Source organism: Panthera pardus, unplaced genomic scaffold (genome assembly GCF_024362965.1).
Source record: "Panthera pardus isolate Hobbes unplaced genomic scaffold, ASM2436296v1 HiC_scaffold_12, whole genome shotgun sequence".
NCBI lineage: Eukaryota > Metazoa > Chordata > Mammalia > Carnivora > Felidae > Panthera > Panthera pardus.
Genome location: NW_026526677.1, coordinates 26050802 through 26066377, shown reverse-complemented (window position 1 = coordinate 26066377; position 15576 = coordinate 26050802). Strand labels below are relative to the sequence as shown.

Here is a 15576-nt window from a genome sequence, read left to right as displayed (position 1 = left end):
ACTGGGACGGGCGGCGACCAACTGGAAGGACAGAGACTGCAGTCAATACCCACTTACACTTGCCTAGCGGCCTTGAAAAGTCAGGTTGACACCTACAGGGAGGGACCCTGGGAGGCGGGGCCCGATTCCCGCCTCGGGAGTGAGCGGGAGACCTCCTCCATCCTCCCCCTCCATCCGGGGCTGCCGAGCTCCCCCCATAGAACGCGGAAAAGGGCCCTTGCCACTTTAAATGACTCAGGAAGTGAAAAGAGACCGCTGACAGGGAAAGGGAAAGCAGAACCGGGGCGGCGGGGCTGGCGGCGCGGCGATCTCGCCCCGGGCTGCGCGAGGCAGGAAGGCGCGCGGCGCGGGGGCCGACGGGGGCGCGGGGCCGCCGCGCCGGAAGTACCCGCGCCGCGGGAGGAAGCGCAGCGGGCGCCGAGCGGCGGAGCCGGCGGGAAGGCCCCTCGCTCCTACGCCTGGCGCGAGCGGGCGGCGGTGGCGCCGCGGCCCCAGGCCTGTCCCGAGACCCGGCGCGGCCAGTTCCTGGGACGGGACCCCTGCGGGGAGGAGGACGGGAGGAGGCCCCGCGGCGAGCTCGGAGGCCCAGCGGCCTGGGCCGCGTCACCGCAGCCACATGGCCTCCGGAGTGGGCGCGGCCTTCGAGGAGCTGCCGCACGACGGCACGTGTGACGAGTGCGAGCCAGACGAGGCCCCCGGGGCCGAGGAAGTGTGCCGAGAGTGCGCCTTCTGCTACTGCCACCGCCACGCCGAGGCGCACAGGCAGAAGTTCCCCAGCCACCACCTGGCCCAGTACGTCCACGGCGCCGCCCCGGCCTGGACCGCGGACGCCCCCGCGCAGGGCGACGCGAAGGAAGATGCCCAGGCCAAGGTGGAGAATGAGAGGGATGTAGAGAGCGAGGTGGGGGAGGAGAGCGAGTCCGAGGAAGACAGTGAATCCGAAGAAGAGAGCGAGACGGAGGAAGAGAGTGAGGATGAGAGCGATGAAGACAGTGAAGACGACAGTGAGGAAGAGATGGAGGATGAGCAAGAGAGCGAAGCAGAGGAAGACAACCAAGAAGGAGAATCTGAGGCCGAGGGAGAAACGGAGGCAGAAAGCGAATTTGACCCAGAAATAGAAATGGAAGCGGAGAGAGTGGCCAAGAGGAAGTGTCCGGACCATGGGCTCGATTTGAGCACCTATTGCCAGGAAGATAAGCAGCTTATCTGTGTCCTGTGTCCGGTCATTGGGACTCACCAGGGCCACCAGCTCTCCACCCTAGATGAAGCCTTCGAGGAACTAAGAGTAAGTATTGGGAGTTGAGAGCATAGGTCTAGAGGTCAGGACACCTGGGTGTCAACGTTCGCTTTCACCGTAACCCTAAAAAGCCAGTCTATGCAACTTGTTGGGAGCAGTGCGTATTCCCCCTTTTTGGTTGAACTCCTTTGAGAATCAGATGAAAGTTCTGGACTCTGACCCAAGGGAGATATATGTACACACAAAGCTTAGTGTACACTTTTCTCTGGAAAATTGCAAGCCACTGGTCCCTGGATCCCAGGTGAAGCATTCCTTGGGAGTTTTGACTCCGTGTAAGCCAGTTCCCACAACATCACCCTGTTGAGCATAGTGCCTTGACTTGGTAAGTCAGTCTCTTTGCCTGCTTGAAAACACGGGAAGCTGTGGTTTGGCCAGATGAGTCCAGGTAGTTCCTCTGTAGTGAGGAGACCGTCGGAGATGGTGGTATCCTATTAAGGTCATACGCACCCTGAGTTTCTTTTAGGTTCTTCATGTGTGATACTTATTTGGAAAGGAAGATGAGAGGTTGGAGGCAAACTTGGAATGCAAGTGGGAGTCCCTGTGTGCTCCGTCTTGATGGGAGGGCAGGGCCTTCTATTTTGGACCTTGCTAGTCCCCTGGACGTGTTTGGAAAGTAGTAGACATTAATCAATATTTGCTGGGCGAATGGATTTGCAAGTGATTTGCCTTTTATTTATATTGTGGTTATTTACAGCCAGTGAGAGAAATCGCTGGAGTTAACTAGGGAGGAAACCGAATGATCAAGTTATTAGTGAATGTTGTCATATTATGATGACTGGTTTCCTTAAGCAACCTTGCAATTGCAGGCAATGGAATAACAAATACTTGGTTAATGAGTATCTCTTTTATTGAGATTTTCCCTTTTTTATTGTAAAATATGCAGTGTGTGAAAACGTGCACAGTCTAACAAGTCATTATAGAGCAAATTCTGATGTGACCTCTATCCAGATTAAGACATAGAATATTAGTAGCAATATTGAAGCCCAGTGTCCTTTCCAATTATAACCAGTTCCCATTCCCAGTAACCATTATCCAACTTCTGAGGTGGTATTTCCTTGCTTATCTATCCATGCATCCATCCATCCATCCATCCATCCATCTGTCCACACATTCTTAAACTTACTTGAACTTGACACAATTGATATATCGTTATTGTGCATTCTTTTGAGTTATGCTTCATTTTTTCAACATTGTGTTTCTGAGATTTGTCCCGTGGGTGGCTGTGGTTTGTTCGTTTCCATTGTTGTGTAGAATTCCATTTTATGACTGTGCCACAAGTTACCTGTTCTGTCAGTGATGGAAATTTGACTTAGAAATTCTGGAGTTTCTGCCTATCGTAAACAATGTTGGTATGGACATTCTTGTTCAAATCTCCTGGTGCATATCTGCATATACTTAAATGGAATATAAACCTAGGAGTTAGATTGTCTGGTCACAGACTGTGCATATCTTAAATAATACCAGATGTTGCCAATTATTTTCTAAAGTGGTTGTACCAATTTACATTGCCAGGGAGAATATGTGAAAATTCCTGTTGTTCTGTATCTTTAGGACTTACTATTATAGAATTTAAAATTTTTGTCAATTTTGTGGATATGTGATAGTATCTTCTTGTGGTTTAAATTTGTATTCCTCGGGGCGCCTGGGTGGCTCAGTCGGTTAAGCATCCGACTTCAGCTCAGGTCATGATCTCACAGTTCGTGAGTTCGAGCCCCGCGTCGGGCTCTGTGCTGACAGCTCGGAGCCTGGAGCCTGCTTCACATTCTGTGTCTCCCTCTCTCTCTGCCCCTTCCCTGCTCATGCTCTGTCTCTCTCTGTCTCTAAATAAACATTAAAAAAAAATAATAAAAAAAATAAATTTGTATTCCTCTAGTTACTGAGGACTTTGTGTATCTTTTGTATTTCTCCTTTGGTGAAATACCCTTTCAGTTTTTTTGTTCATATTTCTATTAGGTTGTCTTTTTCTCATTAACTTATAGGCGTATTCATATATTTCTTTGACTTCTTTGTTTATATGGGTTGCAAATATCTTCTCTGTTTTTTAAATTATGTCTTGGGTAGAAATTCATTTTAATGTAGAATTTATCAATAATTGCTTTTATTGTTAGTGCTTTTGTGTTTTATTTCACTTAGTATTGGTTTCTGTGTGGCGGAAGTAAGGACTCCATTTCATTTTTTCTCTATACAGGTAGCCAATTGCTCTAGCAACATTTATTGAAAAGTCTGCCTTTTCTACACGGATTTGCTATACTACCTGCCTATATGTGTGTGAATGTGTTTCTTGGGTCTTCTATTCTGTACCATTGATCTGTTAGTGTATCCCTGTGTGAAAAACATGTTTTCTTAGTTATCATAGCTTTGTAACAAGACTTAATATCTGTTAGAGCAAGTCCTTCCACTTTGTTCTTCTAGATGGGTATCTCAGCCAGTCTTGGCCTTTTATATTTCTTAGAATCAAAAGAAATCCAAAAAAGAATCAAAAGAATCCAAAAAAGCCTGCAGGACATTTTTTGTATTGCATTTAGTGTATAAAGCAATATATGAAGAATTAACATCATTACAAGATAAAGTCTTCTGGTATGTTTATTTTGGTCTAAATTGCTTCATGATAAAGTTTTATAGTTTTTTTTTTTTCTGAAAGATCTTGTACCTCGTTGTGAAATTTATTCCTGGACACTTAAAACTTTATAGTATTGTAAAAAAATTAAATTTTTAAAAATGTTTATTTACTTCTGAGAGAGAGAGACAGAGCATGACAGGAGGAGGGGCAGACACACGCACGCACGCACGCACACATAGAACAAAGCAGGCTCTAGGCTCCCGAGCTGTCAGCACAGAGCCCTACACGGGGCTGGAACTCACAAACTGTGAGATCCTGACCTGAGCCGAATTTGGATGCTTAACCAACTGAGGTGCCCCCAAAACTTGTTTTCTAATTGTATATAGGAGTATGATTAACTTTTATGTATTGATTTTTGTGTTAAAATGTCTGTTAAATCTCTTAAATATTCTAATAAAGTGTAGATTTATTCTACATACATGACCTTATTATTTGCAAAGAGAGACACTTTTTGTTTCTTTCCAATCCTTATATGTGTTTTTTCTTGCCTATTGCTTCAGATAGGACTTCCAATATAATGTTGAATGTAAGTAATAGTGGGTATTGTGGTCTTGTTCTAATTGATGAATAATTTACAACATTCACAAATAAGTGTGGTAATATATTTATATATTATATATCACAGATATATTTCATCAGATTAAAAAATTTTCCTTTTTTTTTTTAATGTTTATTATTTGAGAAAGAGACAGAGAACAAGCAGGGGAGGGGCAGAGTGAGAGGGAGACACAGAATTGGAAGCAGGCTCCAGGCTCTGAGAGCCCGATGCGGGGCTTGAACCCACAGACTGCGAGATCATGACCTGAGCTGAAGTCGGCCGCCCAACCGACTGAGCTACCCATGTGCCCCAAGAAAGTTCCTTTTTAATCCTAGTTTAAAAATTTTTCTTAATATTGAATGGATACTGAATTTTGAATGGTTTTCTTGCATCTATTGGGATGTTCATGTGATTTTACTTTTTTACTATGTTGATGTGGTGAATTATATGAATTGATTTTTTCAATTAAATTTAAAAATAATATGTTCACATGTCTCAAAAGTCTCTTGTTCACCCTTGTACCTTTCATGTGGTGCCCCCCCCGCCCATGACTATTGGTAACCACTTCTATTAGTTTCTTGCTAAGTTTTCAAAAGTTCTTGTATTTGTACACAAAAACACAGGGGTGTGCATATATATGGTCTTATTTCCATCCCTTCATGTCATTATTATTATATTTTACAATTAAAGCAACGTTGCATTTGTGGGAGAAACACAACTTGGTCATGATGAAATATCTTTATGTTTTTAAATTTGGCTAATTAATAATTTATCTGGATTTTTTCACATATTTATGGGAGAAATTAGCTTATAAATTTTTTTTTTGTACTGTCCTTATGAGATTTTGCAATCAAAGTTATGTTGGCTTCACGAGTTGTCAGCACAGAGCCTGACACAGGGCTCAAATCCATGAACTGTCAGATCATGACCTGAGCTGAAGTCAGACACCTAACCAACTGAGCCACCCAAGATGCCCCCTTTCTATGGTATTTTTGATTATGGATTCAATTTCTTTAATGATAATAGGTCTGTACAAGTTGTCTGTTTTTCCTCAGGTCAGTTTTGAAAAGTTACATTTTACCATAAGTTTGTCCATTTTGTCTCACTTTTTAAATGTATTAATATAAATTTGTGAATCATATGCTCTTATTGTCTTTCTTCATATTGTAACTATTCTCTTTATTCCTTTGAGAACAGTGAATATGTTGGTCATAATCTGTTTTTGATTATTCTAGTATGTGAAGACTTTGTGGATCCAGTATGTGAACACTTTGATGGTGTTTTTCATGTTTATTTCCTTTTGTGCTTTGTTATGCCTGCATAGCTTCTCAATGCCTTTGAAAAATTATTTGTGGCGATTTCCCAAGCCTTGGCACGAAGCTGTATTCTTCGGCATGAAGCTATATTCTTCGAAAGAGGATTTGAATTTGCTTGTGCAAAGGCCTGAGGGTACAATTTGTTTAGAACCCCCTTAAACTAAATTAATTGCTTGAGATTTCCTGGACCAAATTTTTAGGAGGTACCTGCCCACGTTTACAACTTCTTAAAGATTCTACTTTCATCCATTCCCACAGCTCCTCACCCCCTTTTGTTCAGCTCCAAGGCAACACTCCCACAGTCCCCTTTGGAGGGTGAGATAGTGAAAGGTTTACTTCAGTTTGTCTTTACTCTAGGATTTTACTCTTTGGCAGTTGTGAAAGCATCTCAGGTCTATGTGGATAGGGTCTCTTTTAAATGTCTTACTCTGGGGGAAACCTGGCTGGCTCAGTTGGTAGAGCATCTGACTCTTAATCTCAAGGTCATGAGTTTGAGCCCTACGTTGGTATAGAGATTACTTTAAAAAATAAAAATAAAAAAAAATCTCACTCTGAGCATGTCATCAACTTTGCTTTCTCTTACCTTCTCCTCACTTTGCACCCCCAGTCAAATGTACAACCCATTTTATTTCGGATCAGTGAATGTGCTCAGATCAAGAGCTGCTTCCCAGGGACACCTGGGTAGCTCAGTCAGTTAAGCATCGGACTCCTGGATTTGGCTCAGGTCATGATCTCATGGGTTCAAGCCCTGGGTCGGGCTCTGTGCTGGCAGCACAGAACCTGCTTGGAATTCTCTTTTTCCCCCTCTGTCTGTCTCTCCCCCACTCACACTGTCTCTGTGTCTTTCAAAATAAATAAAACAAAAAACAAGAGCTCCTTCCTGTACTCTTCTTATGTTAACGTTGGAGTATTGCTAACTAAACTATGGACATTATTACAGTTCCACCAGTTTTTCCTTTAATGACTTTTGTACCAGGATCCTGTGGTCACATTACATTTTTTGCTTTTGATGACCTTGATAGTTTTGAGGAGTGCTAGTCCGGTGTTTTGTGCAATGTCTCTTAGTTTGGATTTGTTTGATGTTTTTCACATGGTGAAACTGGAATTAATTGGGTTTTGGAGGATATAAATTATCTCTTTTGCTTTGCTTTTTTACTTAGTATGTCTGGGAAATAATAGATAAATCTGTTTATTTATTTACAGGTACATATACTCCGTCGTATATCATTTGTTAAATTCTTCTTTTAAAATATTTTTTAAATTTATTCTTGAGAGATAGAGAGAGACAGAGCATGAGCAGGGGAGGGGGAGAGAAAGGGGGAGACACAGAATCCGAAGCAGGCTTCAGGCTCTGAGCTGTCAGCACAGAGCCCGACGCGGGGCTTGAACTCACGAACAACGAGATCACGACCTGAGCTGAAGCTGGACGTTTAACCGACTGACCACCCAGGCGCCCCCATTTGTTAAATTCTTAGTTTATAATGTGTTTTTCAACTCTAGAATGCTTATTTGTTTATTTTTAAAAGATCTTGTAAAAGATCTTTTGGGGTCTGATTTTATGTCACATTTTCATAATTCTTCTCATGTCTCATGATTTTTCATCTAATACTAGATATTGTGTTTAAAAGAACTGGGGACAGTAGTATTTTCTTTTTGTCCCTCAGAAGGGGTGTATGCTATTTATTCTACTAGGCAGCTAGGATGAGGGCTAATTATTTTGATCCAGTAAATATTTGAGCTTGATCAGAGCTTAGTTACAGCTTTAGTTTCAGTTCACTCTGGTTTCAGATGTTTTGAGGCCAATGTACATTTGCTTATTGGGAGAGAGTAAGGCTCTTGGAATATTAAAAGTAGCATAGCATGGGGGTACCTGGGTGGCTCAGTTGGTTAAGTGACCGACCAACTTCGGCTCAGGTCACGATCTCTCAGTTCCTGAGTTCCAGCCCCACATCGGGCTTTGTGCTGACAGCTCAGAGCCTGGAGCCTGTTTTGGATTCTATGTTTCCCTCTGTCTCTGCCCCTCCCCCACTCACACACTCACTCACTCTCTCTCTCTCTCTCTCTCTCTCTCAAGAATAAAGATTAAAAAAAACTTTTTTTTTTTTTTTAAGTAGCACAGCATGGGGTGCCTGGGTGGCTCAGCCGGTTGAGCGTCTGACTTCGGCTCAGGTCATGATCTCACGGTCCGTGAGTTCGAGCCCCGTGTCGGGCTCTGTGCAGACAGCTAGGAGCCTGGAGCCTGCTTGAAATTCTGTGTCTCCCTCGCTTTCTGCCCCTCCCCCACTCATGCTCTGTCTCTGTCTCTCTCTCTCTTTGTCTCCCTCTGTCAAAAATAAACATTAAAAAAATATTATAAAAGTAGCACTGCATGATGATGGTGAGAGAACAGGATCCATGTTCCACTGCATTCATTCATTCAGCGAGTATTTATGGAGTATAGGCCAAGGATAGGTGCTTTCTAAGTATTGGGGATATAGCAGTGAGCAGTGGAAAAAGCCCCTATATCTGTTGCAGCTAAGAAAATAGAGAAAAACAGATAAGCAAATATACATGTAATAAGTGTTGTAAAGAAAAATATAAAACAGTGCAGGATTAGAGAGGGACAGAAATTAGCTTTGCTGCTTGCTTTTTGACATTGGGCAAGCTGTTTGGCTACACTTCTGTATCTCTAAAATGGGTATAAAGTTATGAAATAAAGTAAAATAGGATTTGGGGGCACCTGGATGGCTCAGTCGGTTAAGCGTCTGACTTCAGCTCACATCATGATCTTGCAGTCCGTGAGCTCGAGCCCCGTGTGCTGACAGCTCAGAGCCCGGAGCCTGCTTGGGATTCTGTGTCTCCCTCTCTCTTTGCCCCTCCCCCGCTTACACTCTGTCTCTCTCTCAGAAATAAATAAACATTAAAACATTTTTAAAAATAAAATGATTTTGATGTGAATAAAATGGTTTAGCTTGTGATAAGACACTTTAACAATGCTTAACTCATTGTAAGTTCTCAGCAAATGTTAGCTGCTATTTTTATTATTAATATAAGGAATGTAGTGAAATATACGTTCTGAGTTGAGAGGAGTTTGTATAATATATGTTTTGGTAGCTTCATGCCTAGCCAGGCTGTGAGTATCTGGTGTTGGTGGTAGAAGGCCAAATTGTTGCCAAGGGTTGCTGACACTTAGAGGAAAGCAAACTTAAGAATAGACAGAGAACCAAGGCGGTTGTCAAGCAAGAGGGGACTGAGGAGAGGTTATTGGAAGGCTAGGCCAAAAGAACTAAAGTGAACACTTTGAAGGGACAAGATTAACACCTAGTCCCTGAAGTGATTTTTAAAGTCTTGCCTTTTCTCCTATGCTGTATTTATTTCCATTTGGATCCAGAGGATTCTGTCTTCAAAGAATTTTGTGGGTCCAAATTTGAATTGAACATGTGTTCCAGCTTTATCATAGAAATATAGTTACACAGCCCAAATTATGATCTCTCATCTGGGTCATAACCTCTCGTCCAGATACGCAGGTTTTTCTTAACCGTAATTTCTGGCCCTGAAAATGGGTCATTGGGTCTGACAAAGGAACTTGATCTGGCTTATGGATTTCGTCACATGAAAATTCTTATATTGTCAAGGGGATTTGCATTCATAGCTGCGTTAATGAATCATTTTTGTTAAACAAAGAAGTGCAATTAGATATACTCAGAATTCTAGACCAGTAGTTTAAAAAATTGAACACAACTTACAGTAGGGGAAGTGTGCTTTATACTGTAATCTTGCTTAGACACACGCACATACACACTCCTTTAACTAACTCAAATGGAACATGTATGGCTTACCAGATAGGATGTTTTCTGTTTTTGTTCTGTTCAAAAAAGGTCTGGATTCTCCCACTAAGTTGATCGTATTGCACATTAATGGGTTATGTCCTGTGACTTGAACAGTACATGTCTAGCTCACTCGAGGATCACTGAGGAAAAGGTAAGTTATAAAATGGCTGAGACAAGTGGTGCAGAGTTCAGCAAGTGCTTATGAGCATCTGTAGAATTCTTAACATGGCTTTATTATGGATAGATCAAAGGATTTGAAGCCACACCCTCTGCCCTCGAGTGTGTCTTTAAGATGGGTATTTGGGGAGAAGAATGTTGGGTTAAGTGACATTGGGAACAACTGCAGAGAAGAGCTGGTGAAGGGGCACTAGTAGTGGAAGGTTAGAAGGATATACGCATATGCTCAGAACAGCTGTGGCTCTGGAAGGCCTGGAGTTGGAGGTAGGTCACTGCTACATCCTATAATGGTCCATGACTCCGGCTCTTCAGTCAGCTCATAAGAAGCAGCTCTGGTAGGGAGGCAGAAGCTTGAAGGTCTGCTGAAACAGACCTGTTTATATTATTTTTAATTCTCTGAAAGATTTGGGGTATCTTTTTTTTTAATTTTTAATATTTTATTTATTTATTTATTTATACCTACATTTATTTATTATTGAGAGACAGAACATGAGCATGGGAGGGACAGAGAGAGAGGAGGAGACACAGAATCTGAAGCAGGCTTCAGGCTCCGAGCTGTTAGCACAGAGCCTGATGCAGGGCTTGAACTCACAAACCCTGAGGTCATGACCTGGGCTGAAGCCAGATGCTTAACGGACTGAGCCACCCAGGCGCCTCTTGATGTTTATTTTTGAGAAAGAAAGAGAGAGAGTGCATGCACACGAGCGGGCGGGGGGGGGGGGGGGGCAAAGAGAGAGGGAGACAGAATCTGAAGCAGGCTCCAGGCTCTGAGCCGTCAGCACAAAGCCTGTCGTGGGGCTTGAACTCACAAATCACGAGATTATGACCTGAGCTGAAGTCGGATGCTTAACCGACTGAGCCACCCAGGCACCCTTGGGCTAACTTCTAATAAAACCATGAAGCATTAGCTGTGTAGTGGTTCAGTGTCTTATTTATTTGTTTAGAATAAGACAAACTAAGATTAAGGTAAAGAGAATGGCTTCCTACCAGTTCCACCCCAGTGGTTCGTTCTGTGAAAAGTTTGTGAGAGGCCTGTAGTTCTGGGATTCCCTATATGAGTCTGTCCTCCAAAATGTACTTTCTGACCCTGTAATAAGTCTTGGAGTTCTGCAGTGAAGAGGACTGACAGGGCCCCAGCTTTCATGGACTTTACTCTCTAGCTGGGGAGAAAGAGAGGTAATTTTGGATGGTAGTATGTAGTATGAAATCTTTGTCAAGTCATAGTAGTCAAAGAGTGAGTGGCATGGCAGCAGAGGGTTATATTTTGATGAGGTAGTCATGGAAGGCATCTGTGGGCATATGACATTTGGGCAGAGACCTGAATTTATGAGATCTAGGGAAACTCTTCTGTTGTGTTACCAATTGAGTACTGCTTTTGCAAAGTTCAGTGATTCGTGGCAGATATGATTGCTTTGGTTCATATAAATTTTCATAAAGGGATAGTTGACTCTTGAAGTAAGAAGAATAACATTATTCTAGCAGTTGTAATGTTCTGTTAGCACAGAGAAAATATTACCCTATGGAGGGAGTATGAGCTGATGGGGATCCCTTTTACAACACTTTATTAGGGGATTCAACATCCCCTAAGGCAGTGCTTCATTAAAGAGAGCCTGGAGGGCTTCTGCGGGGTTAAATGCAGGGAAAAAGCCATCTCAGTGTGTCCTGTTAAAGAAATGGACTTTTTGTGCATGAAGGAATGAAAATTATACCTTGTAATATAAAAATTAAAAAAAATTCCGGGAGAAGAGTGGTTAAGGTAGAAGGAATGGTGAATGCAAAGGTTCCAAGGTTGAGGTGAACTTGGGGTATTGGAGGGACAACAAAAGGTCATTATGAAGTAGAGTGGAGTGAAAGAGGAGTAGAAGGTGAGGTCAACAAAGTAAACAGTGTGTTCCTTACCTCGGTGCCACGTTTCTGAATCATCTGTGGAGGTGATTGTTTAGAAAATACCTGGATTGGCTCTATCCCAGCCAGTTAAATCAAATCAAGATCTCTGGGAATGGTCAGGTATTTTGTAGAATGTCCTTTATTCGGATTTGTCTTGTGTTCGTCTCATGATTAGACTGGAGTTAGTAGTTTTGGGAAGGAAGACCGCAGAATTAAGGGTACAGACTATCAAGATGACTTATCACTGTTGGTGTCTGGGAGACAGAATGGATTAATAGCTGGTAGTTATATAATAGGTGCCAGGCACTGTTCTAAGCTCTTTATATATATATTAAATTGATCCTTGTAACAACCCTGGAGGTACATTATTATCTCTATTTTAAAGAAAAGTGAAACTTAGTCATAGAGAGTTCATATAACTTGCTCAGAGTCCTACAGTTGGAAAGTGAGCGAGCTTAGCCAGGAGTCTTAACAGCTGACTCTTCACAGAAAAGGTCCAGGCTTCTCCTTTTCTTTCTCCCAAGAATCCAGTGCCCTTTTTTTCTCTTCCCTGACCTTTCAGTCAAAATAGAATGGGTTGGGGTGTTTGGGTGGCTCAGTTGGTTGAGTGTCTGACTTGATCTTGGCTCAGATCACGAGCTCATGGTTCGTGGGATCGAGCCCCGCGTCTGCACTTTCAGTGCAGAGCCTGCTTGGGATTCTCCCTCTCTTTCTCTCAAAATAAATAAATAAACTTTACAAACAAAACCAGAAAACAAAATAGAGTGGGTTAATGGGCATTTTATATTTTTAGATTATTGCTTTTCAGGGTAAGGTTGCTGATGCAGTAGTCTTATAATTCTTAAACCCCTCTGAGAATTAAGGACTGTGTGCCTGTGGCACCAGCTTCTCTTAACTACAGCCTGTAGCATGGAAGTCGCCCTGCCTATTCACTAGTGCACCCACTTCTTCTCTTCCCTTGCGTCCGACCCAGGACTGAGAAGCCAGAGGTGGATCTGTGTCAGTGCTCATTGTGTCTTCTGCTTGAAATAACAGTTCAGCCTGAGATGACCAGCTCAGTTTCACATTCCTGTCCCTGTTGGTTATTTTAATATCCAGAGCCAGAGTCTAAACGTATGTGACAGGAAGAAGCACAGATGCTCACGGACCTCTCAGAAGAGGGGAAAGAATATATACAAGGAATAGGTGAAATGAAAGCTTCAGTCCTGATATGTGGGGTAGAGATGAGAATGGGGGAAGAAACAGAACTGTGGCCCTAGGAGACTTAAATCCCTTGTATGTGTGTTTTGTTTTGGGTGTGTGTGTGTGTGTGTGTGTGTGTGTGTGTATCACTATGATCAGGATCAAGCCAACATGGCATCAAAGAAAAAAAATACCAATATTGATACCCTTTTTAGATGTCACAAAATAAATCAAGAATGAAAAAAACAAAATTCTTCAAATATGCTAAAGCTCTCTCCATAATGTAGGCCAAATAACCATATTCTTATTCAACATTTCATTATGTGCTAAACTTAGTTCAGATGTGTTTAGTTTTTGATCAGGTAGCAGGGTAACCCTTTAACTTCAGTAAAAGATTAAAGAAGACATTCATTTTAATGTGTACAAACTACAGCATATAGTTAGCTTATTGTTAAAGACTGGTATTTTTAAGTTAATCTTATTTATCTGAGTAATTTTTGAGTCATTTTGGTGAGCTGTATGATGTATATTGAGAATAAAGACAAGTTTTTGACATTAGGAAGCTTATAGTCTAGTAGGAGAGATAGTCTTCATGTGCTTGTTTGTGTGTAAATGTTAGAGGAGAGGTACAAATAGTATGCTATGGGGGTTCAAAGAAAAGAGAAATTAACTTCATCTGTAAGCATGGAATTAGGAAAGATTTCTTGGCAGAAGTGGTATTCGAGGTGGAAAGGATGGATAGGATTTTACTAGACTAGATACAGACTAATACAGACTAGATACTGTTAGGTACCCCTTCTCTATGTTCCCATAGCAACAGCCTATGCATATTTACTGTGGTATTAAATACCGTACTGTATCAGTGTTATATCTTTTCATGTCTAATGTGGGTTATAAACTCTTCTAGGGCCACTCTTCTATGTTATTTATCTTTGTGTTCCCAGTACCTAGCACAGTGCCTGTTGAGTAGTAGATGTACATATAATATTTGGTAAATATGTGATATGAAATATCTAGTCCTAGGGTGTCAATGAAAAACTGAAAGAGACAGTATTGCATGATTTAGTATATCAGTGTTTCCATTAATTCAGCTGCATCTAAAATAATGAAATAATTTGGAAGAATCCCAAATAATAGCAAAATCCAAAATAAAAGATAGATGTTTATTTCTCCCTGTGTGAAAGGGATGTGGATGTAAGCAGTCTAAGGCTAGTATGGAGAAACTGTGAAGTTATTAGGAATCTAGGTTGTTTCTAGCTCTGCTCTGCTACTTTTAGGGTGTAGTCATTGTCATGGACCAAGTTGACTGCTGGTGTTCCAGCCAGCACATCCAGGTTCCAGGATAGCAGGCACAGGAAGGTGAAGAAGGGAACGCCTCTCCATTTTAAGGAAACCCTCTAGAAGTTGTATACATTGCTGCTTATGTTTCACTGGCCAGAATTCAGTCCTGTGGCCTTATCTAGTTGCAGGGGAGATGTTTTCTCTAGGCTGTGTCCAGCTAAAAGCTGGGGTCTGTTACTAAGGGAAAATGGGACAATAAATATGAAGGGCCAAGCAGTCTTGCATCAGTTGGCTTTGCAGTCTGTGCGTTTGAGTACTTATTAGCTGTGTCGTGTTGGATAATTCAGCCTCTCTGAGTCTTGGTTTCCTCGTCTGTAACATGGGCTATTAATTGTTTCTCCTTATTGGGTTATAGTGAAAAATAAACAAAGATCATACATGTAGAGAGGCTAGCATAGTGCCTGGAATATAATAAGCCCTCAGCAATTGGTAGGTCTTATTCTTATTACCATTATAAAGCCATCTAAGGTTCTGTTCTGAGTTCAATTCCAGACCGATTAGTCTGGCAGCAGTAGAAGTTCTGGACACCAAGTTTCTTTGGGTGAAAAGTGTTCAGCCTCCTCTCCTTCTGCTCCTTCTGCTCCTTCTGCCTGCTCTATTCTGGTGGCAAGATAGTCTGGTGAAAACCTTATCTTTGAGAAGAGGCTCCTGTATGTTTCAGTGTCCTGCTGGTGCCTTATGCACTAGCTAACCAAAACACAGCTGGTAGGTCTAATTTTAGGTTCACAAGTCTTGCTGGTTGTCCTCTTTAAATTCTGTTTTACATTCTGAACTGTGGGAAATTTTTATAGAAGCAGAGGGGAGGCAGAGGCAATACACCCTTTACTTTCTGGTTAGAAAATAGGGGGAGAGGTAGTGTAGGCACCCCTCTGCTCTCCTCTCTGTTCTTTGGGTCAGCCTGAACCCTGGTAGGGTATAACCTGTGTTGAGTGGTAGACTCTGACTTAACGTGCACGAAGAATGAAAATGCTAATCTTTGGCTGAGGTTATAAAACTAAGGCGGTCTAGAAACTCTTGTCTGCTGTTGAATTTTGAGGCTCTTTCTGGAGATGAGAATATAATAATAATAGTTACTGAGTGGTTTTAGGTCAGGTGCTTTTCATTCATTATTTCAGTTGATCTCGGTACAACTCCCACAATAAGTTATATTATGGTTCTCATTTTACAGATGAAAAAACTGATACTCAAAGAGCTTGAGCTTTGCGGAAGGTCACCTAGCTAATAAGTAGGAGGACTAGCATTTGAATCCAGGTCTGATACCAAAGTACATGTTCTTTCCACCACCTCCTGTTGCCTCTACTCCCACGTTTTAATTATTCCCACTTAGATTTAAACTTGAATGTTGTACCAGCACATTCTGATGTTTACCTTCTGTATGAAAGCATTTAATACTTTCTGAGTATTCTAAA

General features: G+C 41.9%; 1 protein-coding gene across 4 annotated transcripts in view; it reads left to right on the top strand.

Annotated features, from left to right (window-relative positions):
• Positions 1-251: 251 nt before the first annotated feature.
• Positions 252-15576, top strand: part of TRIM44 (tripartite motif containing 44) — a 110153-nt gene continuing 94828 nt past the window's right edge. The window contains exon 1 of one of the 4 annotated variants that reach the window (XM_019470118.2): positions 252-1285. In XM_019470118.2, coding sequence (XP_019325663.1) covers positions 617-1285 — 669 coding nt within the window. In that variant the 5' untranslated portion in view covers positions 252-616. The remainder of the gene's footprint in view (positions 1286-15576) is intronic. The other 3 variants (XR_008421160.1, XR_002086062.2, XM_019470117.2) reach the window with 3 other exon arrangements.